At 40.7% G+C, this 24,120-nt stretch overlaps 2 protein-coding genes across 3 annotated transcripts; both read left to right on the top strand.

The window, feature by feature from the left end:
- The first annotated feature begins 806 nt into the window (after positions 1 to 806).
- atp5mc3a (ATP synthase membrane subunit c locus 3a) lies at positions 807 to 2,551 on the top strand. Its single transcript, XM_079563098.1, has 5 exons — positions 807 to 857; positions 1,055 to 1,152; positions 1,614 to 1,688; positions 1,848 to 2,035; positions 2,122 to 2,551. The coding sequence occupies exons 2-5, from the start codon at positions 1,114 to 1,116 to the stop codon at positions 2,234 to 2,236; spliced, it is 417 nt and encodes a 138-aa protein (XP_079419224.1). The 5' UTR covers positions 807 to 857; positions 1,055 to 1,113; the 3' UTR covers positions 2,237 to 2,551.
- A 356-nt stretch (positions 2,552 to 2,907) lies between these two features.
- atf2 (activating transcription factor 2) lies at positions 2,908 to 18,448 on the top strand. Of its 2 annotated transcripts, none has more exons than XM_079563163.1 (12): positions 2,908 to 2,983; positions 3,538 to 3,610; positions 3,864 to 3,960; positions 4,038 to 4,156; positions 4,232 to 4,357; positions 4,476 to 4,654; positions 4,957 to 5,071; positions 6,778 to 6,864; positions 9,856 to 10,104; positions 10,226 to 10,432; positions 13,694 to 13,799; positions 16,972 to 18,447. In XM_079563163.1, exons 2-12 carry the CDS (start codon positions 3,563 to 3,565, stop codon positions 17,154 to 17,156), a joined length of 1,518 nt encoding a protein of 505 aa, XP_079419289.1. In that variant the 5' UTR covers positions 2,908 to 2,983; positions 3,538 to 3,562; the 3' UTR covers positions 17,157 to 18,447. The 2 variants fall into 2 exon arrangements, with proteins under 2 accessions (XP_079419289.1, XP_079419290.1); XM_079563164.1 differs by lacking the exon at positions 2,908 to 2,983 and adding an exon at positions 3,077 to 3,357 and having other exon boundaries at positions 16,972 to 18,448.
- Positions 18,449 to 24,120: the final 5,672 nt, after the last annotated feature.

Below are 24,120 nucleotides of genomic sequence, written 5' to 3'. Positions count from 1 at the left end.
AAACTGTTATCTTACGGCGCAGTTAGAGAAATTGACTGAATTGATATGGACTCCAATTTTAAACATTTTGACGCAACTGGGCTTGAATGTGGACTGTTTATTTCATTTTATTTATTATTTTATTTAATGTATGTTGTTGTTTTAGACTCATGTTTTTATAAGACTCTTTCTTTAGTCACTTGTGAAGGTTTTTTTTCCTATTGTTCATGTGTTAGTTTTGAATTATATTATACAACTATACATCAAAATATTGAAACTTGACCAAAAAAGTGATGAGAAAAGTCACAAAAGAGCAATAGAAAGGGGGAAAAAATGCAACAAAAAAGTGATGAAAATGTAACAGAAAAGCTGAGAAAAGAGTGACAAAAATGTGACGAAAAGTGGCAAAAATGTGACGAAAACGTAAGGAAAAAGATCTGTTTAGATGAGTTTTGTAGGTCTTTGCTTTCAAATGAGGCACTACACTGGCCTTTTAGATTTGGGTAAATCTGAACTGGAGAAAACACACTTGGTTAAGGCGGGGATTAAGAGGTTAATGTAGGCTATTGCATTTTTGTTACATTTGAGATATACAGAAGACGACTCAAGAACCTTCATTGAAGATGGACAACTGCTGTACGACTGAGAGCCTACACATACATTTGAGATATATATATATACTTTTTTTTTTTTAAAATGTTCCATTTAAGTTCTAGTTTGTTACTCCACATGTAAAAATGTTTTGTCCATGGACCGCTGTCATGTTTATATCTTTTATACATTTTATCAATGACCTTTCTTTGTCGTCATCCGGGCCTTTACGTACGACACACATAGCGCATGCGCAGTTTGCTTCTGTGGTTCGACCTCTGCAGTCGGTAAGTGCAATGGCAGTTTGAATGAGAGAATATTATTTGCAAATCCCTTCTCATCTGTCCGTCTGTCTCCATGTTGCACATCAGCAGTATCGGTAGCATGTAAAGCAGATTAATGTGTACTCAGCAGTGACATTATTTCGTATGCGGAACATTTGTACACCGGGTTGACCTCACTTATGTTCCGTCTTCTTTTACAGACAGATTCCGGGCTTCAGACAGATTTGACCGCACTGGTACTAACTACCTAAACTAGAAAATGTACGCCTGTGCAAAGTTTGTGTCTACGCCGGCCTTGGTGAGTGTTTCTGGTTCTGCTTTTCCCCATTAGGAAGCCTACAAGTAGTTGAATGAGTGCGAGTGGGCCTGTGTGAACTTGACTAGCTCACTGGCAAGGGTATCTGCAGAGTAGGCCAGTAGATTAGCCTGCTAGCTGGCTAGTGCTGTACTATTCAATGACATGCTCCTGATGTTCACCTCTGACGATATATTTCTGCCGTTTGCATACTCAACACTTGACGGCAAGGCTACAATCTTCATACAGTGCTTATTCTTACGATATGGAGATGATATTTTATTGATTTGCAATAGACTAGCCAAGGTCAGTATTAGCTCAAATGTAGCTAGTGGCATATAATTTCAGTAGTCCGTCCAACTTGTAGGTTATGTTTAACCGGCCGATTTGATTTTCATTTTGGCCACACAATGGTGCATCCTGTTTTACTCTGTAAATGCTAAATTATATTATGTTTGTTTCAGGTCCGTGCTGGCTCCCGGGCACTGTACAGACCCATTTCTGCCTCTGTGCTGTCTCGGCCAGATGTTCCAACAGGGGTAAGGACATTTGTGTCATATAAACATACTGCTTATATTTATGACATTCTGAAATAAGTCACCACAAGGATGTAATACAAACATGTTGCAATGAGTGATGTATTTGAAGTATGCAGATTGAATCCTAGTAATCATCTTTTTTCCATATCTTTTTTGCAGCAAAATGCAGTGGTGATGCCACAGAGCGCACTCTCTCAGGTTGTGAGGAGCTTTCAGACCAGTGCCGTGAGCAGGGACATCGACACCGCAGCCAAGTTCATTGGCGCTGGAGCTGCCACAGTCGGAGTGGCTGGATCTGGAGCTGGTATCGGCACAGTCTTCGGCAGTCTCATTATTGGCTATGCTAGGTTTGTGAAAGAATAAAAGTAATCACAATTTGCTTCTGCGTAATCATTCAGTGTGTGTTGTGCTAAAATGAATTTTTTGTTTTTAGGAATCCATCTTTAAAGCAGCAGCTGTTTTCTTATGCCATCCTGGGATTTGCTTTGTCTGAAGCTATGGGACTGTTCTGTTTGATGGTTGCTTTCCTTATCCTGTTTGCAATGTAAAATGCTCTTACACTTTGAATACAGATGTAACTACATATTTTATTGTGGCTACCAATTTGTTCTGTGTTGGTGTCATGGAAATGTACATTTTTGGATCTTTCAGACACTGTTTAAATAAGCAAAACATGTATTGTACAAATGTCATTATGTGATTAAAATACATGTTGTCTATTTGACAGTAGCAACAAGTTTTCTGACTTGAACATCTTGCCAGTGGTGCTGAGCAGTCTTTGCTGCAAGATCTTGTCCTTGTTTGGGACACTACTGCATAAACAGCCTTGTATCTTCTAGTCGACACTTCACCTGCCTGCTTGCTTTTTACATCTGTTTCAGCTGCAGAAATGTCCTGTAATTAGGCAGCAAGTTTGGTGCTTGCTTTTGTAAATTGCAATAAATCTAGATTTAATTTAAGAATAATATTGTTTGACTCTCCTTAATCTGACTCTAAATCTAAATTTCGGGTGAACATTTCCTGTTCAAGGTTAGTAGATATAAGTTTCCCTACTCAATTCAGGTCCCCCAACTTATGTCCATATATTTTCTAGTTATGTGATCGTCCAACCATTGTGTGATTTAAGTGGTTGTAGTTGATGCTGCCCCACAGATGGAATAATACAAATAATAGATTCAAATCATTAAAATGCATTTTCGAGGGAGAACTGTGACGTATACGGAAGCGCTAAGACTGCTCTCGCGAGGAACCGTGCATAGACGTGGGATTGTGGCTTCAAGGGTTGTGGCTGTGGGGTAAGTGTCCACCATGTGTCCACTGAGAGCGTATGATGCAAAGCAGTCGGAAAACGGCTTTTTTAATTTTTTTTCAGACCAGTGTCAGTATAATCTAATATATTGACTTAGCCGCCTTTGTTTACAATGAAATTCAGCTGCAAATATGGCGACGCCTGTATGTTGACGTAGGGTTCAAGCTAGTCCATGGAAGCGACTGGAACACAGCATCACTTTTTTCTGTATCACCTTTGGAATAATCGTGGTGCCTTTCTGTCATTAAATGTTGAGCAAACCGCTAGCTTTTGAGATGCTGCTATCTGCATGATGTCTGCATGGTCCAAACAACTCGATACCAGCGGCTTTCGTGATGCTACGGATGTAAACAAGCCAAGGTGCCGCCCATCACGGATGCTTTGTCTACAGATCTATCCTTTTCTCCTACTATGAACATTAAGCGCGTCTCATTTTCAATCACCACGGTTTCCTAAACTTTTAATGTGTTTAAATTCCCCTCTTGGTGAAATGGTTTTGCGAAATAAATACTCAGGGGTTTTGTTGTATTTTTTTTACAGGATAAATTGACAGGAATTCCCTAATATGAGTGATGATAAACCCTTTTTATGCACTGCTCCTGGTTGTGGTCAGGTAGGTATTGATCATAGATCGATACAACTATTAAAAAAAAATTAAAAAGTGCTGGTCATTTCATCCTTTCAGTAGCAAATCCCATCTGTCGCATGATTATTGTAGATAATCTAGACTCATACATTTTGGTGTTACAGTATATAGTGGTTATTATTATTTGCTTGTATCAGCTATTATTATTATTTGCTTTTATCAGCTATTATCAATCAGTGTCTTTATATTTTTGATTTCTGTGTTTCCTCTTTGAACATAGAGATTCACAAATGAAGACCACCTGGCTGTTCACAGACACAAGCATGAGATGACCCTTAAGTTTGGCCCAGCAAGGAATGACAGTGTCATCATTGCTGGTATGTTTTTGGATTGAAGAGAAAAATAACAAACTTTGATGTACATTCTAATAATGTTTGGGTTATTCTCTTCTAAGACCAAACGCCAACTCCTACTCGCTTTTTGAAGAACTGTGAGGAAGTCGGGCTCTTCAATGAACTTGCAAGTCCCTTTGACCATGACTTCAAAAAAGCAACAGAAGAGGATATTAAAAAGGTAATTTCAAGGCTCTTGCTTTCTTAATTTTTATATTTTTAAGTGTATTTTATTCACTGTATGCGCCTATTGTAGTTACCTTTGGATTTGTCACCTCTCGCAACACCTGTTATACGAAACAAAACTGGGGCACCAACAACTGTTGATGCACATCGAGACAGCCCCTTGCCCCATCCTGAATCCACCACTAATGATGAAAAGGTAATCATTTTTGGGTAAAAAAAAAAAAAAATACTAGTCTTTTTCAGGTTGCTTAAATGTTTTAGACCTTTTATTCCTTTAAATTTGCATTGATTTCTGACTTGCCTAATGTTTTCAGGACATTTCCCTGCAGCCCACCTCACTGCCAGCATCTACTATAGTCCATCCTGCCTCCCTCCAAGTCCCCAATGTGCTTCTAGCAACTACAGAGGCGAATGTTGTGATACAGCAAGCTCTCCCATCGCCAACATCCAGTTCTGTTATAACTCAAGTCCCATCCTCTAATAGGCCTATTGTGTAAGTAAAAGTTTATTTACCTGACTACTTTTTACTATATGCTTATTGTTTTTTGGTCACTTAAGGCTATTCAACATTCCTGTTTTTATAATGTGGGCCTCATACAATTTATTTTGATATCTGGGTGTGAATATTTTAATGATATGCAAATCTTGTTCTCAATGTCAATCAGATTAACTTTATTATTATTATTATTATTATTATTATTATTATTATTATTATTATTATATTCAAAAACACAGCTAATGTATAATATTCAACTTTGTGTGGTTTGATTCACATCTCTGTTTTTCCCTCTTCAGGCCGGTGTCTGGTACCTTCCCTGTGCTGTTACAGCTGCCTAATGGTCAAACCATGCCAGTGGCTATACCTGCATCAATTACAAGCTCAAGTGTACATATCCCAACTACAATCCCTGTAAGTTAACTACTGACCAACATTTGTCAACTTATTCACTACCACAGCGGTTCTCAAACGGTGGTACATGTACCAATGGTGATCCACAGCCAACTTTTTAAGTGCTGCTTTAAAAGGAGGCTCAAGTTCAAGATGAAGCCCATTTTATTGCCATTTTCGTGCTGGTTGAGCGCAGATGTAGTCTTTGTTAGTCCTGTTGATACTTGAAAAGCCAAATATTATGAAGTAGTGGTTGGTGTGAAGAAAAGTTTAGATCAGGCTCAAAAAATCCACCCCAATCCTACCCGAGCGGATTCACACTTTGACTCTAAACCAACCAATAATAGAGGGACACGTTTGATCAATATAATCAGGGAAGCCCAGAGCTTAACATGCATGTCCTACCTGTGGCTTTCACCAAGAACGCTTACACTTCCCAAGAGCCTCTCCTCATCTCTTCCTCCTTTGTCGTCCTTTGACATCTCTCCAACAGTTGTTTTTGGTCCACCGTGAGTTAAACATTTTCCTGAGAGAAAGAGAATATCCCGATGGTTCCGCTGCATCGTTGGCATCAAAGCACACAGGGTTCAGCGCTTTTTTCTTCATGCAGTCACGCATTCTCTACAGCCTATGAACCCAACCTGGCCCAAGGACTTGACAGGGAAATCTAGGCTCAACTTCGTCAGCTCTGGCAGGCTTGTGTTTCTGTCGAGCTTGGGTCAAGAATCTAAACTCCAGTGTGGCGTAACTTAAACTGAGAACTGTTGCGCTATTGAATATTGACCAAAATGTCCCTAATTTCTCATTAAATAGTGCCAAATGTATACAGTCATTGTCATAATTACAACAAATAAACTGTGGAAATTCTACTGCATTGTTCCAGCACTTTTTATATTTTATAATTTACTTGTTTGGCTCATGAGGTTTGGCACTGGATAAATACCAAAAGCATCAGAATGAAATCATAGGCATTCAAGTGTATGTGGTTGGGCAAGTGAGCCAAAGACAGGAATTGGCTGATGCACAGTAGGCTGCTTTCCAGGAAGTTACACTCCTATTTGTCCTTGCACAATGAGAATTATCGTTCTTGATTTTTGGCACACTGCACACATTACACTGCTAATGCGCTTTGTGGTGCAATTATAACGGCTGTTTATCACATCGTCTTTCCGGTGAACTTTGCGGAAAATCAAGGTCTTGTTGATAACGGAGTGCACTTTCCCATGTGGAGGCCTGTCTTGTTTGCTCACAATGGAGCTGATTGTTTATGTGGAACACTGAGCAGCAGATGATTATCGTCTGATGGTTGCACAGCAGGGGAAAACTTCCGTCTTCCCGGTCTTTTGGGAGCGGGATGGGCAGGAGTGGCTCATAGAACACAAGCGCACTCCATCATCTCTCTGTTTTTTTCTTCCTAAACGCTATTCCTTCTGTGTTATTGTGAGGAGAGGCCTTGCATTGGCCTCCTGACTCATGTCTCTCTATCCTCTCCTCACCATCCCTGTCCATATGCTCTCCTGCAGCCAGCCAGAGGTTCATTAGCGTGCATGCTGCATCTCCATGTGGCGCTGCCTCCACAAAATAACAGGCCATCCAACCTAATGAGGCTGAGATATGAGGAAGCGCGCACAACCAGCCGGGGCCGTGTTGTTGGGTGCTTGTGCGTTGCCTGCCTCTTAGGGACGAAGACTAATTCTGTCTGTGCTCATCTGTGTCTCTGTTGTCAGCTTGTCAGACCTGTCACCATAGTGCCTAACGTCCCCGGCATCCCAGGACCGCCCTCGCCCCAGCCCACCCAATCAGAAGCTAAGCTGGTACAGTACTCGTTACCTATTTCACTTTGAAATGAAATATGTAAAGTTCATCTGCTTAGAGATGCTAACTGAGAGACCTGCAATTTGATATGACAGTTTTGTGATGGAAAATAAACAGCTGCTTATTCAGTGGCTCTTTGAGCAGCTCGGATCTCCTATTTTGATGGTCATTTAACATTTGCCTAAATGTAAAGCTTCAAATGTTTTAAATAAATTCATAAAATCATCTTTTTTTAAGCACAACTGTTTTTTGATACAAATGTTCCTGACTGAATTCAGCATTCAAATTGCCTTACTAAAAATCTTAACTTCAGTGTTAACATCGCAGGTAATGATTTGAGCCTTAATTAAAATGTTCCACTTCTCACTGCAGCAGCGATGCCTGTGCCCTTAGTTGGAACCGATGCCTCTGTGTTCATCTGTAAATAATATATATTAGTATTAGGGGTGGGACTTTAACGCGTTAATTTCAATGAATTAATTACAAAGATTTTAATGCGTTAAACCTGAGCCTTTCTATTTGCGCTGTTTCTGGTACGCCCATCTCAATGCAAAACATGTTGAGGCAAACACAGAGACATCCTCGATGCTAATGTTAGCATTAAGCCTCAGACAAACGCTCCAGCCAGCCCACTCTGAGCCAAAACAACCCCAACCCTTGTCAGTATAAGAAATGGCACTTTGATTTCTGTTTACAGCAATTCCAGCAACTTAAAGGTGCTGTTTTATGGCCTTTTGCTTTATTTATTTTTTACTTTTATATAAATGTGGCATCATTATTACGGTTTACTGTTCCTAAAACACTTAAAAGCTAAAAAGCTATAAATTCACTTTGCCTCTGTCACTTGAATAACTATACAGATTAACAATGATAAATGCATTTGTTGTTGAACTCATGTTTCTATCTTATTGAATAATTTAGGTGCAAAAAATGTTTGCTTTTGGTTTTCGATTAAGATGCGATTAATAGCGATTGATTAATCAATCACAATCATTACAGACCTGTAATTAATTAAACATTTTAATCGAGTCCCCACCACTAATTACTTAACTAATTATAAAATATATAATACCAACAAAGTATTAAGAAAACCAGAATGTTGTGAAATGTAGCCCTTTATCACTGGTACTGTGTGTTTACATCCCACAGTAAATACTGTGACATTAGCCTGGCAAGGCTAAATGAATAGACCAGCCGGACTGGCCAGGATACAGTCATGTAGTTACAGACTTAATTAGAATTGTTTTGTAATGACAATTATGATTTCCATTCGTCTCCTAAATAAGGTCTGTTTTGTACAGTAACATTTCTGCGTAGCTGTCATCAGGTTTGATTTGCTTTTTTATCTCTGTCTTGGATAAATTTAAAAAAAAAAAAAAAAAATAAACCACATGGGACAGGATAGTGTAATTTTAAGTTTCAAATCTCCGCGGGCTTCTGGGACTTGTACAGCAGCTTAAGTACCTCTCACATTATGCATGTGCCATGATTATTGATATGAAAGTTAAGCGAAGACTGAAATTTCATAATTCTGGCATAGTTTTGACTTATAGCTACCCACCCAGTGTCTTTTAGTGGTTTGTAAAATACCAGCCTATAAACGGTGATCTACTCTACCTCATATATTTAAAATACTTCTCCATGAAAGTACTAGTCTTCTGTTCTCCCTAATAACCGTGAGGGGCAGGAATATGAAGTGTCAGGAAGCAGATCTGTGGCAACGTGATGAAGCACGAACCAGAGAACCCGTAAGTGCTCACAGCGTGCTACGGCCGCGAAAATGAACCGATAAAGAGAGGGCGAAGGATTGATCCTGTGGAGGAGTTGGGGGGGTGGGCTGGAGAGCTGGGTTGTCAGGGATCATGGGGTACCGCAATGACAAACGTAGAGACAGCGTTCTGCCCAGCACGCTGTCGCTGGGGCCAACCGGAGGGGAGGGGGGCGAGCGACGCGAGCCAGCTGGGGGCATCCTGGCACATTAAGTCAGCCTCACCCTGAGAGGAACCTTTTGTTCAGCAGAATCCTCCCTGACCTGTGTGCAGCCCCCTCCCTCAGTCCCTCCACATCCAGCTCATCAGCAAACACCTAATGAGCCCACGTCAAGAAAACAGGCCCGCACTACAACCTGCCCCGCTTCCCGCCCCCACGCGCATCTCAGGGGGCGCGGAGACGGCACTTTACAAGGACTGATGATGCTGCAAAGACCACAATAATGATAATTAACTTGCTGAATTTAGAAGATTATGCTGTTAATTAGTTGCAAAATAAAGATAAGTAATATAGTAGCAGATGGTTGAATAACACCCATGAGATGGAGGGTTATTACACTGATGAGGTTTCCATGGCAGAGATGAAATATGAATCTGACTGGCTTTTCCCTCTTTCTATGGCCCATTCCCTGAGAATAATATCTTGTTTCTGCCAGAAGAGCTTCTGGAAGGGTATTACACGATAAACTAATTTGGTAGATAGATTGGTCTGGCAAAGGTAGTTGTGAGAATAATGTGGCCCCTCTGTTTCCCCATGTAAATGTATTCCCTCGCACTTTGTTATTGCGTCGAAAGGCTCGTTCGCTTTCACCTTGTTTGCTCACGATTTGATTCTGGAGGAATTGGCTTGTGAATCATGGTCACATGGCTGCTCTGAAATGGTTTCTGAATGTGGTCGTACAGCTTGTGATCTGCTCTCCGTCAAAATGTGTGTTAGACATGGAGATGTTATTACTTAGGTTCGATATAAAAATCAAAGTGTAAACATGAGGCCAGTTTGAGACAATAAATTAATGAAAAAAAAGAAATGTCTACTTTAAAAGCATCACACTTTTTCATTCCATTAAGATTAGTCCCAGGTTAAAATGGTGTATTTATTTAAAAAGCACAGCCAAAAAAAAAGCATATTTACTGACCAGAGTTATTCTTATTGTCCAAGCTGTTGCTAAAATGTAAGCTCTAAATTAGCTTTTGTAATCTATCGATTTCTTGTATTTCCAGCAATTACAGCCCACGGTAAGCCAGCAGCTCCCTCAGGTAACCAATGGTGATGGTGGTGAGTTGCAGAGCAGTGCTGTGACCCACACAGCTGCCCCCGCGTCTCCTGCCCCAACCCCTGCCCCAGTGCCAGTTCCTGTCCCGGTCACTGCCCCTGCCCCGGTTGTCACCATACCTCCAGCTCTGGCTCCCTCTGAGGAGCCCTCTGCACACTCCCTCCAGCAGCCGGCCACCTCCACCACAGAAACCCCTGTAAGTGGAAACCATAAAAAATAAACAAACAATGTCTTCCCGCTTCCATCCAGCATAATTTTAAGACACTGTTTCAAAGCTGTTTACAGGACAGGTTTATATTTGTTTTGTTTTGTCCCAGGCCTCTCCAGTGCCCCCTGCACCAAACCCCCCCAGCACAGGAGGTCGGCGGCGCAGAACCACCAGTGAAGACCCTGACGAGAAGAGGCGTAAGTTTCTGGAGCGGAACCGGGCCGCGGCGTCCCGCTGTCGGCAGAAGAGGAAAGTGTGGGTCCAGTCCCTGGAGAAAAAGTCTGAGGACCTCTGCTCCATGAACGGGCAACTACAGGTGATCTCCAGCTTCAGATGGTGCCTTTAACAACGGTGCTATGCTCACAGGTGTCCCTGCTGTCAATAAGTATGTACATGTTTAGCGTAGTGTGCAGCGCGTCTGAGCACAGACTTCTCCCTTCTGTGGTGATGAAGTCATTAAAGCCCATTAAAGAGAGCTGGTGGTGACAGCAGCAGAGTGTGAGCCCTTTCCATCGATATGTCCCTGTCAATAAAGATGTATCCTCCAGATGTCAGCCGCACACAAGCGTGTCTTCGCTTCTGTCTCAGCAGTTTACTGAATGGCCTCAAAAATCTCCTAGGGAAAGGTGTCTTTTTGAACCTTCATTTCACTGGAAGCAATTAGGATCTGATGCTGACAAGTTCGAAACAGTTCATGTATCTGCTGTCTCTGTTGATAAGTGTGAGCCGGGGGTGCGGCACATCGGTGTTCCAGACAATTAAATGAGATGTGCTGTTTATTTGCTCACTGTCTTATTTTCCATCTAAGCAGAGTAAGACGTGGCGGAGGAGGGGCTTAGGCGGCATTGGAGTAATGGGTTCACGTTGTTAATATTAGGTTCAAAAAGATGTTATCAGTACTTGTCATGGGTGCACTGACTGTGATTTCATTTAAATAAGGTAGATGAGAGAGGAATGATAGGTGAGCGGGTGGGGTTATAAACGGAACACACGCTTGTGTTAAGTACAAAGAAGGGACCAACATGTGGCAGAGAATAAAGAGCATTAATCAGCAGTGCAGGTTTAGTAAAGGGCCCACGCTGACGCGGCCCAGCTGATCAGTGAAAGTGCCGCTAATGATGCACAATTATTTTAACATCATCCTTAACTGGCTTTTTAATGAGGTGTCAGACCAGGCAACTCGCTGGGCTCTGCAACACCCAGGAACCACATGCTCAAAGTTAGAGACAAGCTTAGCCCTCATCTCTTGCAAGAGCATTTTTTTCAGTTATGGCACTATTTGTTTGAGAGATGGAAGATGTTTTATTATTTTCCTTATGTTTGCAGGGATCTTTTTAAAAAGCCCTTTTTATTGGCTGTAAGTGGCAGCAGTCATGGTGGAAGTGAAGCGAATATGGCGCTGGTACATCCGCTCCTTCCAGCTGTGTTTAAATCTGTCGTACAATAGTTCAGCCCTGCCAGCAGCAGCAAGGCTAAACAGATGGAATCAAATAAATTGGCTGCTTTTAGACTAATAGATTAAGCTGCCCGCAGTCCTTTAAAGGAGAAGAGACGGAGCTTAAATCTGCCACGGTGCGTTCGTGGGCCCCTGGCCGCTCTAAATCCAGTTAAAGTCACCTTCAGCGTAATGTGGCTCTCTTTTACGACATGCAGAAATCCTGCGCTCCCCTGGGAGCTGTAACGACACACTGTGTAAATCTCTGCTGCATCTACAAAGTTGCTCTGACAAATCTGAGCAGCTCACCTCTGACAAATGTGCCGGGCGCGAGTCGGTGAAGGCCTATAATTATTGTGCAGAAAAACATAAATGGGCAAGTGCATCACACTTCTGCATTCATTCATTATGCTGCTGCCACTCTGGGCTTTCCCATTGGCCAAGTGTTAACTGCTCACCACATTTACCTCAGTCAAGCTTTTGTCTTCCACTGTCCACTGTATAATACTGTATGCCTTTAGCTATAATCTAATATATGAAGTTTATTGTGTATCTTGAACACTCAACTCAAAAGCTTTCTTGAGCTCAATCCTGAGACAAAACAGAAATAAAGCATTATTTCAAACTGAGGCCTAAAGTTAGTGCTTTATTAACTGTTGTCTCGCTGATTCGTTTGTTCACTATGACGCGAGAGATAAGCTTAAAGCAGTGGAGTCTGATTGTTCCTGTTCAAACATATTTTTTTAGTTTTGGAACAAAAAGTCTGTCTAGCTCTCGCAATCCTTCCTGCGCATATGAATTGTTCAAGCAAATTAACTATATGCATGTTTCACACCCATATACTGCTTTGAGTGGTGGCAAAGTGAAGGAGGGGAGCATACTCTGTGGTGGCAAAAATACATTTACACCAAAAAGTCATGTACTCTAGCTTTAAGATTAATTAACAAATTATTAATGAATTTTGTCCTCTGCATTTAACCCATCCTTCAATGCTGCTGGGGCAACCCGTAAGGAGCAGTAGGCGGGACCATGTCCAGATGTGGTCACAATCACCTGGCTGGAGGATTCACCTCCACAGGGGTTTATAGAGCTTTATACAGCTGGGCGACAGTCGCTCAGATGGTAGAGCGTGCCGTCTTATAACTGTATGGTTGATGGTTCTTACTCTGGCTCCTGCAGGCACAGACTGTCGTTGTTTTCTTGGGCAACACACTTAACCCTCTTGTCTCCAGTGTCTGTGTACTGAGGTGTATGACTGAGTGCAAATGATACGTTAATGTACAGTGGGGGGAAAATGCATGTGAACGCTTTGGAATTTCTCACATTTCTGCCTAAATTGTCTGCTTACCTAAAACCACCCAAACATTTACATTTTATCGTATTTTTAATGGCCATAACATGTAAACATTCACAGGAAAGCACAGAATAAGTAAGTGAACCCAGGATTCTCGCTGAAGTTTTGTAAAGAGGAACGTTGGAATCATTGTGCACGTCTGATCTGCAACCACAGAAAACACCTGGATGAAGTTATTGCTGCCAAAAAACAGTTATTTAATAAATTCAACTTGTGAATTTGTTTTTCCATTGATGAGGAGATTGATCCAGGCCCTAGGCAACAAAACAAACCCACACCATGATTCTCCATGCACCATACTTTACAGTGGGGATAGGGTTTTGAAGTTGCTGTTCCAGTTTTCCTCAGCACATGACATTGTGTGATTCTTTGACCATTCCACTTTACAAAACTTCCTGGGTTCACTTACTTATTCCTTGCTGTCCTGCAAATTAGTTTAAGCAGACACTGTTTACTCATTCTTTTGATTTGATGAAGATCAGACCACATTTTATGACCAATTTAGGCATAAATGCGAAAAGCGTTTTTCCTCCCACTGTAGATCAAATTGAGTGTGAGAAAAACACCATATGAAATTTCCATTATAGCTGTATGTATTTCTTAACCACAGATAATGTGTCATTAGATTCAAAACATTGATATGATCACAAAAGTGTTTTTTATTAAACAATAAGATGGAAAGTGGGCCTCTGTATCAGTATTGTGTCTATACTGTGACTGTTTTCAATCTTTTTCACTTTTCTGTTCCACTTTATTAAACCCTCTTGTGTGCCTCCTGTCTCCGTCAGAATGAAGTCACCCTGCTGAGAAACGAAGTGGCTCAGCTGAAGCAGCTCCTCCTGGCTCATAAAGATTGCCCTGTAACGGCCATGCAGAAGAAATCTGGCTATCACAGTGAGTAATGCACCATTATTCTCAGCCCGAGGCATCCAGTCCAACACGTGGAAAATGAGCCACAGCTAACATCTCCAGGCCTTCCTTATGAGCAAACATGAGCTTTTGACACATAGCCCCGACTTTGTGTTGAGAAAGTTGGCAAAAGTTTAAATATTTGGTGGCAAATTGGAACACAAATTCAGATTAATAGCAGAGGCCACAGGTGTCCACATCCAAACAACCGGTTTGTCTCAATATGAAAAAGCATTTGTTAGTGAGGTTTGGATGCAACACAGCGGAGGAATGTGAAGTTTGATTGCTGTCACAGAATACAATAATGCTCACAATGTCATAATTGAATGCAAAATCTGAATTTACAGAAGTTTATTTGCATTCCTGTTGTCAGCTGTCTGTCTATGAGCTTGATTTGAACCGCACTACTAGTATTTCTCCTTGGTTTTGTCATGTCTTCTGCTGATAACCCGAACACGCAGCGGCCCCGGAGCTCTTCTTCTCTGCTCTAAATGCTTGCGCTGACTCGTATTGACAATGATTGCCTCTGAAATGGGTCCATTAAAGCAGGGGCCTGACAGGACTGCAGAGCGCTGTGGTTGTGGGCTCTTCATTATGCAGCAGCCCTTATTGCATGGCGTCCCTCTGACACCCGTCATGTGCATTAAGGGACTGATGCTTTCCAGGCTAGAGTGGGCTGGGCATCAGCTGGACTACTGTAGAAGGACTCGGAGCGGGCTATCCTTCCTCTGTTTGCCCAAGATCTTGTCTTTTTGTTGGACTTTGTGTGAGAAAACAAGCATTATGTCTGTTGTTGTCTCTGTTTTTTGTTCAAATGGGCTAAATCAGATGGAAAAATATACTTTGCTCATTCATTTTTTGGAATTAATAGTTTTAAATCGTCAGCACAGACACACTTCCGGAAAACACTGATTGGTTGGAAAGAAGAGGCTCGAACTGAAATGCAGATAAACTGTAGTGATCCTTAACCGATACAGTTGTGGAACGTCATCAGTGCACAGGCATTTCTTCACACGTGTAAAAATCTCCTACATCTCCCATAAGGCCACGGTGCCCTCCAAGTCCCAGTTACTACCCTTGGCGCTCCCGCCCAGGCGTAGCAGCGGCAGGTGCAGGGGAAATTACCCAGACTGCCCCGCAAACAAGCCAGGACATGTTTTTGGGTTTGGCTCACCGGTCCGTCCATCTGCTCGCGGCTCTACCCGAGGAGGGTCTGGCTGCCGAGTGAAAGCGGCCGAAATTGCCGGTATTATGATGTATCAGGCGGCCGGGGCCTTAGTGCCATTAGGAGCAATAATGCACACTTGAACATGGTGTAAAAAAAGAAAAAAAGGAAAAAAGAAAATAGCAGCAGGCTGATTTATTCTGCGCTTGACCTTCTGTGCTGAGAAAAGTTTATAGCTCTCTGACATTCACGGGCGCTAAATCAAATGGTCAAAGTCCAGTCAGGAACGGCAGAAGAAAGCCCTCCGCCGCGCTCGCTTTGCATTTTTAATCGCCGCTCGGGAATGCGCTCTTACTTTACGTTCTCGAAAATCATTTATTACAAAGTGCCAGAACAAGTGACTTCATATCATTAGCAATATTAATTATCATTGTGCTCCTTATTCCTTTATGAAACAGAGCATGAGAGAGGAGCGTGTTTTTTTTTTCTTTTTTTTTTTCTTTCTGCCTCCATCAGGATCCAATTAATTCAATGCAACTGCCGAACAGCTGGTGGCATTTCGACTCCAAGTCTTCCCTCCTCTCCAGTGCGAGCATCATTAAAATCAGGTGCTGTAATCATCTGTCGCGGCAGTAGTTGGCAAGGTAACAAAAAAACAAATGAGAGCGCAGTTAAGGGATGGGGAAACAGTGCCACATGCCCCGCAATGTAATGTACCCTTATGATGTGGGTTTAAATTGACATTGGAGCTTTAATTAAAGGAAAAGGGTGGCACAAGTAGCATTATGGGGATTAATGGAACAGTTTGCAGAAACAGCACGCCGAGGAGGAGGCTGCAGCGCCACATCTGACGAGGACGACTTGTTCCAAACCTTTTCCCACTGCCTTCCTTTCTGATGTGTCGAAATGTTGGACCTAATAAAAGCACATGAAGTATGGAAGTTGCGCGGCGTTACACACGGATGCTGTGATGTATAGAGTTGGTCGTTTGTCGTAATTAACTGATTATCGGCCCGAAATGAAAAGGTCCTGTTCATTTAAAGGATGAAGGAAGAAGTGCACAGCTGGGTTGTTAGGACGTCCGACCCTCAGCGGGGTGGTTGTAGGTTCAAACTGTCAGCCCGCCAAACGTGTAACGGTGAGATCACTTGGGACGCCTTGTTCAATGGCTACAGGGTCAGTAATGTGCCTATCCACTTCCATATATAGTACAAGTCGTAGAGTAGTCCGACTAAACATGTGCACCACAAGCTCTAGTCCTGTAGGAAGCACTGCGAAAATGTCTCTAACCAGATTCAGGAAGTGCTCGTACTCCTCTTTTTATTGTTCCTTTAGTGTGATGTTGAAGTTTGATAAAGGAAATGTTTCCTATGCTTAAATCTCTAATTAAGAGGGTTAAAAAACGGCTGCATTTTGTATGGCGTCTGAATTCGTATGTCACTATAAAAATGTAGGTTATTTCCCCTTTTTTAGGGAAAGCAGTGCAGAACTTTTACAAATGGAAAAGAAATGCCACACCACGCAACATTTCACTGATTTTATTTAATTTTTTTTTTTTTACAGATATTCTTATTGTTAAAAGAAATCCCTAAAAATGACGTGTTTGCTCTGAGCAGCTCACCTCTCCTCAGACCCTCCTAACTGTAACTTTACTGAGAGCAGTGGCGTCTCCTGCTCATCATCGAGAATATGAGTTTTAAATAGGTTTGGTCCTCATCCAAATCCATTATTGGCTATTTGTGTCTAGCTGGTCATTAGGAGCATGTTTTGTTTTGCTGGAAACGGTATAATCCAAAAATGTTAGTAGTGTCCCTTTAATGAATAAAAATTATTACAAGAGGTCTGAAAAATGTTGTGAACCCACTGTATGTACACTCAACAATCCTTTTTCACAGTGGCCGTCCAATCTGATGAACCAAGGGAGTTTGAAAATGTACATTTATTTATCCGCGGCCTCTTGAATCAAATGTGAACCGTGTCCTATGTCCACAGTTCTGGAGAAGGACGAGAGCTGCGAGGAGATGTCGGTCCCGAGCAGCCCTCAGAACGAGGCCATCCAGCACAGCTCCGTGAGCACTTCCAACGGGGTCAGCTCTTCCTCAGCCAACCCCGCCGTGACCGTGCTCTCCAGCGCGGGCACCACCACCTCCTCAGACCAGAGCACAACCGGGAGCTGATCCCACACTCCGGCGCACCGTGGCCTCTTCAGTCTCACACCAACAGAGGAAGGAATTCTCTCGGATTTTTATTTGATCTCTATTTATTTTGTGCATTTTTGCTTAAATGAAAAAAGAACCTGGCACTTTAGGTGTAACATGAAGATGTAAACCATGGTTATGGAATGTTTGTATTGTGACTTATTTATTAATCTTATTTATTTTATTTATATCTGTATGAAGAGCCTGAAGCTTGATCAGTGAATTGTTAAGGACTTAACTTGACCAAAGTGTTGCTGTGGCTCAATGTTTAATTTATTTGCCTGTTTCTTATCTATTGTGAGCACTATATGGAATGATGAAACTCCCGTCACTTTTCCCCCGTTTGGTTTATTTCCATTTTGCACATTTTGAGAGATGACGGGTTTACCTTTAAAGGTTTGTTGGTCCATTCGATCTGTACTGGCAGCTTTTTCTTAAGTTTTGGATATTGTTACAAATGTACATGAATCAGATTTGGACACTGTTAGTTGTGTGTGGGCGCAGCTGTAGTTGGTTTGTGCAGTTTGAATGTCCGACCTCCGCTTGTACAATAGGTGTGAGGAGGTCCATTGATACACCTGTGTGTGAACTCATTTTACATTCCATCTATAGAGCGATTGTTTCTCAAGCAGTGATTGTAGGACACACTACCTTCTCATTACTCAGTCATGGTGATGTGGACTCATGCAGTGCCATTAATGTTTTGTATAAACTTTTTCAGTGCATATCTCCATTTCGTTGAAGCCTTTTGTTTCAGACTAAAAAGGCTCTGATGAAAGAAAGAGCCTGTAGAGAAAATATCTGCCTGTAACGTTTTTTTAAGTGACTTGCGCCGAACGCTTTAGATCTTAATGCTGTTCTCGGGGTACATTTTTAGTAACACTGTAAATAACACTGTATGCGATCTTTAGGTGTTCTATCTGTACCTTGTTTTTAGGTTAGTCAGGATCATGTATCTGAGCCCAGTGATCACAGAACTGACTTTTAGTCAATAGATACGCCTTATTGACTAATAATGTTAATAAGGCTTGAGATGTGATCTGGATTTACACTTTTACCTAAAGTGGATGTATATTAGCATAACACTTTTTCTGCTTGTTATACCTACAAGAATTTATTCATCTTTGGAAAAATATGTAGTAGGAGCCAATGGAGTCAGTTTGCCTTTTCTCTTCATTCCTATTGCTTACTACTGTGTAGTTTAAAGATAAAATAACACTGTTTTCTGAGGATCATTTAAAGTGTGATTGTTGCATTAGTGCCATTTGCATGAGATTACAATTCTCTGCGAGAATTTCTGGTAATGAGTTTGAAAATATTACAAGTTCATTCAGTTAAGTTAAAAAAAAATCTTTTGTTTTACTTCAGTTTTACAGCTTAAAGGGATGTGACTCTGTGTTCAAAGTGTACTTGTTACTTGTGGAAGTTATGAAAAAAAATATGAATTGATAAATTGTTGTAATAAAACTTTTAATATCACTTTAAATCTTCTGTCAGTCTGTTTTGAACTCTCTTTCTCTGCAGACCTTAAATGTTTTTTTCAAATGCCCAGTTTATGCCCATTTATTCATCTTTGTCTTCAGACGGAACCGACAGCTAAAGGCCGATATCACCTCAGGTTTTTTCAATTATTCCAATTGCTTTTCTTACTGAAAAATAGAATATTGTCTATCTGTCTCTGTTACATTTATTTATTTATTTATTTAAGATGGGACAGTGCATATTAATTAACATGAGTCCTCAAAGTCCACATGTAAATATGCCAGAGTTAGCCACAATGGCTAATTTTCATCAGTAGTCCCAGGGCAGGTTGCTGTTCTCAGAACAACAAGCACAACAGACATGAACAAAAGACAAGATAAAATGGTTAGTAAAAAGACATTATAAACAAAACGACACAGACAAATAAGACATTTTAAACACTATTGGTAAACAGCCTACATGTTCACACTGTGACTGCAGGTTTGATTGTCCAGGAGCCAAAGTTTTACTGATCTAGTGAAGGTTCTCAGTGTTGGGATGTTCCTGATGTGAGTTGGAACAGTGTTCCAGGTGTGAGCCGCCCTCACTGAAAAGCTCAACTGACCAAAAGATGTTTTCCTGAAAGGAACAGCACAATCTCCTCTGTAGCTGTAGCCTACTGCAGCCGAGTGGCAGTGACTGAAATGTCGTGGTGTCTGCTGCCTCCTTGTGGTAGCTTACGTGTGCGCGGAGTTTATTTCACTCATGAACGGAATAGTCAACAACACGTAACATCACATTATATCTTTCACGATTGGGCTTACCAAATCTATTCTATTGAAGGCTGTGTATAGAAAATACGTTGTTGGAAAGGCCAACAAATGTGGGCCATTTTTGGACCTACCTGACATACATAAAAGAATTGGGCAACTAACCTATGGTTTCTTATAGCCTTCAGTGAAGACTGGGACATAAACCATTCAGACAGTGAACACTCAGAGGCCAAAGGTTTCTGTGACTGCACACAGGCACTTTGGCAACAGTGCAGTCGGTTTGTGGTATGCTGAGTTAACAAAAAAAGAGTTGCGGCGCATGCACTAACACAACATCTCGTCCAGATGGCGCTCTTTCCTAACATGTAGGGCCGAAGTGAAAAAAGAGGACTGGTGTAATTTGGTTATGCATGAATATTATGCCAGATTCTCAAACGATTATGACCAGTGCTTTTGTTGTGTGAGGGACCCGGGTATGGGTCTGAATTAGGTCTACTAAGTATTATTAAAGCTGTATTTATTAAATACAGCTTACCACTAGATTCCTGATTCCAGGTGAGTTTCCCCTTTAAAACACCACCTCTTAGTGTTTGTGTTTATTTTTTGTTAGGGTCATGCATTTCTGAATGAAGACTTCATCTAATATGGGTCCACAATACATCAGAGAATAGTTTAGTTCCGCCTCCTCATCGCAGTACAAGTAGGCCATCCTGATTAGCTGCGCATCACAGAGAGAGGGAGAAATATAAAGATGTAGGTCACAGCTCTCACCAATAACAACAGCTCTGGTGCTTATTTGTGATTGTAAAAGTGAGGCTGGAATACGGCTCTTTGAAGTTAGATCCAAAGAGCATGAAAGAGAAGGATGCCACATTATGTCCTCCCTCTCTCTTCCTCCTCCAGCAGATTCTTAATTGTGATTGTTTGATTAATTGAATTCCCCTTGGCAAACAGCCTGCGTTATTCATTATTCATTCTGTAATGATTTTAATGTTAATTTGATGAGGTTTCTGTAATGAATGCATGGAGGTAGTTAAATGTGGCTGAAAGAAAAGCTCCACACTTCAAACGAATATAGCCTGGCTGTAGTGTCTAAAAGTAACAACGCACTTTGGGTGTTTTGTTTAGTGTTAAAGTCAAAATCAAAACAAATGTAGTACAATGAATACAAAGAAGATTTGCAACTGCCAGAAGTGGGTAGAGTAGGGGATATAGGCCTAATAAATTAAGGCGAGACACTACAGGCAAAAGTTATTTATACACCAAATTGGTCTCTTTTTCTCACATTGGTGCGTCAATATCTCCACGTAAGTAGCACGTACAGATTTCAGATTTCCCAGCCTTGGACTGAACAATATCTTTGAAAGTTTTTTACAGACTTTTCCACTAATCAATCAATCAATCATAAAGCACTTTTCATACTGAAAGGTATCGCAAAGTGCTTTACAGATTACAACATTTAAAACAATATGCCTGGCACACCCTCCCATCCCTCCGGATACTAAACAGCTTATTTCAAAACTCCCAAATCCCCTTTGAAAAAGTCTTTGTAACTAATATGTCAACAGAATTATACCTGGCTCAATCCATCATTCAGATTTTGTCGCCAAAAATATAGGGAATTTTGGGCATTTTTAAGCACAAAAGGCTGAAAACATAAAATGACAGAAAACTTGCGATATTTATCCTCATACTTGTGTTAATAATCTAAAGCTAAAGTTTCAAAATGATATCTCTAAATTGAAAAAGTTTCCCTATTCACCTGCAGTGTCTCGCCTTAAAGGAGCATCATGGTAGTTTTATTTCTTTGAGCGTACTTGACCTTTGACTGACCGAGCAGCTGTACAGGTGGAAGCCTGGTGCCTTTGCTTTCCATCACAGTAGCCTCTATTGACTTTCCTGAATCAATTGTTTTCAGGGTTTCTGGTATAGGTTTTCACTGCTGATGGAACCATCTCCATGGTTATGCATACATTCCATACAGAAAACCTACCGGGCACCCTAAAAAAACAATAGATCCTGGAGTCATAGTGGCCACTGTGAGGGAAAGCAAAGGTACCATACTAACCGATACAGCCTCTGGGTAACTGGTCAGATATGCATTAGCATCTTTTTTTTTTTTGTTCTATAGTACATCTTTAACCTCTTAATCCCCACCTGAACCAAGCACATTTTTTCCAGTTTGGCTTTACCCAATTCTAAAAGTTTAATTTGAAAGCCATACAAAACTGCTAAAAACTTTTTTGTTGCATTGTTTCTGGGTTGTCATTGTTTTTATTCACGTTTTTGTCACTTTTCTTTGCTGCATTTCTGTCACTTTTTTGTCATGTTTTTGTTTGTTTTCATCCTCATCTACCTCTTGTTTAGAAGCTCTTAGATTTGGGTAAAGCCGAACTGGAGAAAATGTGCTTGATTAAGGTGGGGTTAAGGGGTTGAGAGTACCACTCTTTAAAATAATTTTACTCAGATATGTGAGTTTGAAAATATTACAAGTTCATTCAGTTAAGTTAAAAAAAAATCTTTTGTTTTACTTCAGTTTTACAGCTTAAAGGGATGTGACTCTGTGTTCAAAGTGTACTTGTTACTTGTGGAAGTTATGAAAAAAAATATGAATTGATAAATTGTTGTAATAAAACTTTTAATATCACTTTAAATCTTCTGTCAGTCTGTTTTGAACTCTCTTTCTCTGCAGACCTTAAATGTTTTTTTCAAATGCCCAGTTTATGCCCATTTATTCATCTTTGTCTTCAGACGGAACCGACAGCTAAAGGCCGATATCACCTCAGGTTTTTTCAATTATTCCAATTGCTTTTCTTACTGAAAAATAGAATATTGTCTATCTGTCTCTGTTACATTTATTTATTTATTTATTTAAGATGGGACAGTGCATATTAATTAACATGAGTCCTCAAAGTCCACATGTAAATATGCCAGAGTTAGCCACAATGGCTAATTTTCATCAGTAGTCCCAGGGCAGGTTGCTGTTCTCAGAACAACAAGCACAACAGACATGAACAAAAGACAAGATAAAATGGTTAGTAAAAAGACATTATAAACAAAACGACACAGACAAATAAGACATTTTAAACACTATTGGTAAACAGCCTACATGTTCACACTGTGACTGCAGGTTTGATTGGTTGACTGTGTTCTTTTATCTTTTAATCAGTCCTGTGCCTCTAATAATAATAATAATAATAAATACATGTTGTACGAGAAAGGGTTAGAGAAAAGCTTGCTTCATGAGTGGTGAATTCTTGGAGCCTCCCTGTGTTTTTCTTTTTACCATAATAAACTGATTCACTGACAGCCTCCTCCTCCAGCTGTTCCCTCCCTCCTTCCTTCCCTCCCTCCCTCCCTCGCCGCACTCATCCTCGCACTCTGCAGTTTAATTAGTCCAGGATTAGGGTCAAACTGCCTCATTTACACTGCGTAACCTCTACAGGCAGCGCGGCCCTTTGTCCTCCTGCTACATACATGTTTAAAAAGCGCACAGTCGGCTGAAAGGACCCCAGGCCCCGGGCTCCAGTCTGTCCAACAATGGTGCTGCTCTTTTCCCCCTGCAGAGAATCCAGGCATTTACATTGAATACAGATTATGCAAATACTCTGGTTATGTCCCAAAACTCAGCATATTGTGAGCTCCCTACAGCAAAGATGGCCTCCATTGTCATTCAAATGTTAGACAGTGGTGCATTTCATTCATGGACTTAAAATGAGATTCTTCTTAATCAACCTTTTTTCTTTCTTATTTTAAAGCTTGGACCCATGTTGTAATGTTGTTCCCTCGTCAAAAACAGAGCAGGACTTGTTTTGATTTATTCTTAAAGTGCTCAAATGTCGCTGTCCTGACTTGGTGCCCTGGAACTCATTGTGTGCATTCACAATAAGAAAAGAAAAAGTGCACTTGCGAACAGCCTCATTTAAACTGCGATACTCCAGTTCCGGGGCTGTACACGTCCTCAGAAATTGTGATTAAAAAATGTATTATTCACTGTAGCCAAACTCAAAGAATAAAAAAAATACATGCCAGCAATACCAAACAGATGACAAAACAGGGATGACAACCATGTTTCTTCCATTTGTTTCATCAAAATAAAGCATTTGAAAGAGATTAAAATGCATTTGTTGAGGGAAACATTATGTATATGGCTCTGATTTATTTAATTTCAACAAGACTTTGTGCTCAAAAGTAGTAGGAAGAAGTTCAAAGAACTTATAGTAAACCTACCCCTTATCTCTCATTCAAGTAATCATCACATAAATTTTCCGCTATACTCATGCAGGAAATCGATGCATGAGTCTGTGCTTACATATTGATATAAATCGTTTATGATCGAACAAAAGTCAAAGAATTTCATCATTTACAGTTACCAAAAAATAAAAATAAAGGATTTATCATTTACAGTCGTAAATAAATAAATACACATATGGTACATAAGAGTTATACCAAGGCACATCTCTCTTTCGTTCTGATCACACAAAAATATATATAATATCGCTCAGCCCTGCTATACCAACTATACCCAAATGTACAAGCTCCGTATAACCATGTAGAAATAGAAACTATCTGTCCATAGTCATTCACTTAAGATTGACAGGGAAAGGGAAAGAAAAAAGACATGTATACATCCTTGAAGTATACATACGTATATGTAATCTATGAACATATTGGAAGCATGTGTTTTGTCATGTAAACTTGAACTAACA

Source organism: Gobius niger, assembly GCF_951799975.1.
Source record: "Gobius niger genome assembly, chromosome: 9".
Classification (NCBI taxonomy): domain Eukaryota; kingdom Metazoa; phylum Chordata; class Actinopteri; order Gobiiformes; family Gobiidae; genus Gobius; species Gobius niger.
This window is presented reverse-complemented; position numbering and strand designations above follow the sequence as displayed.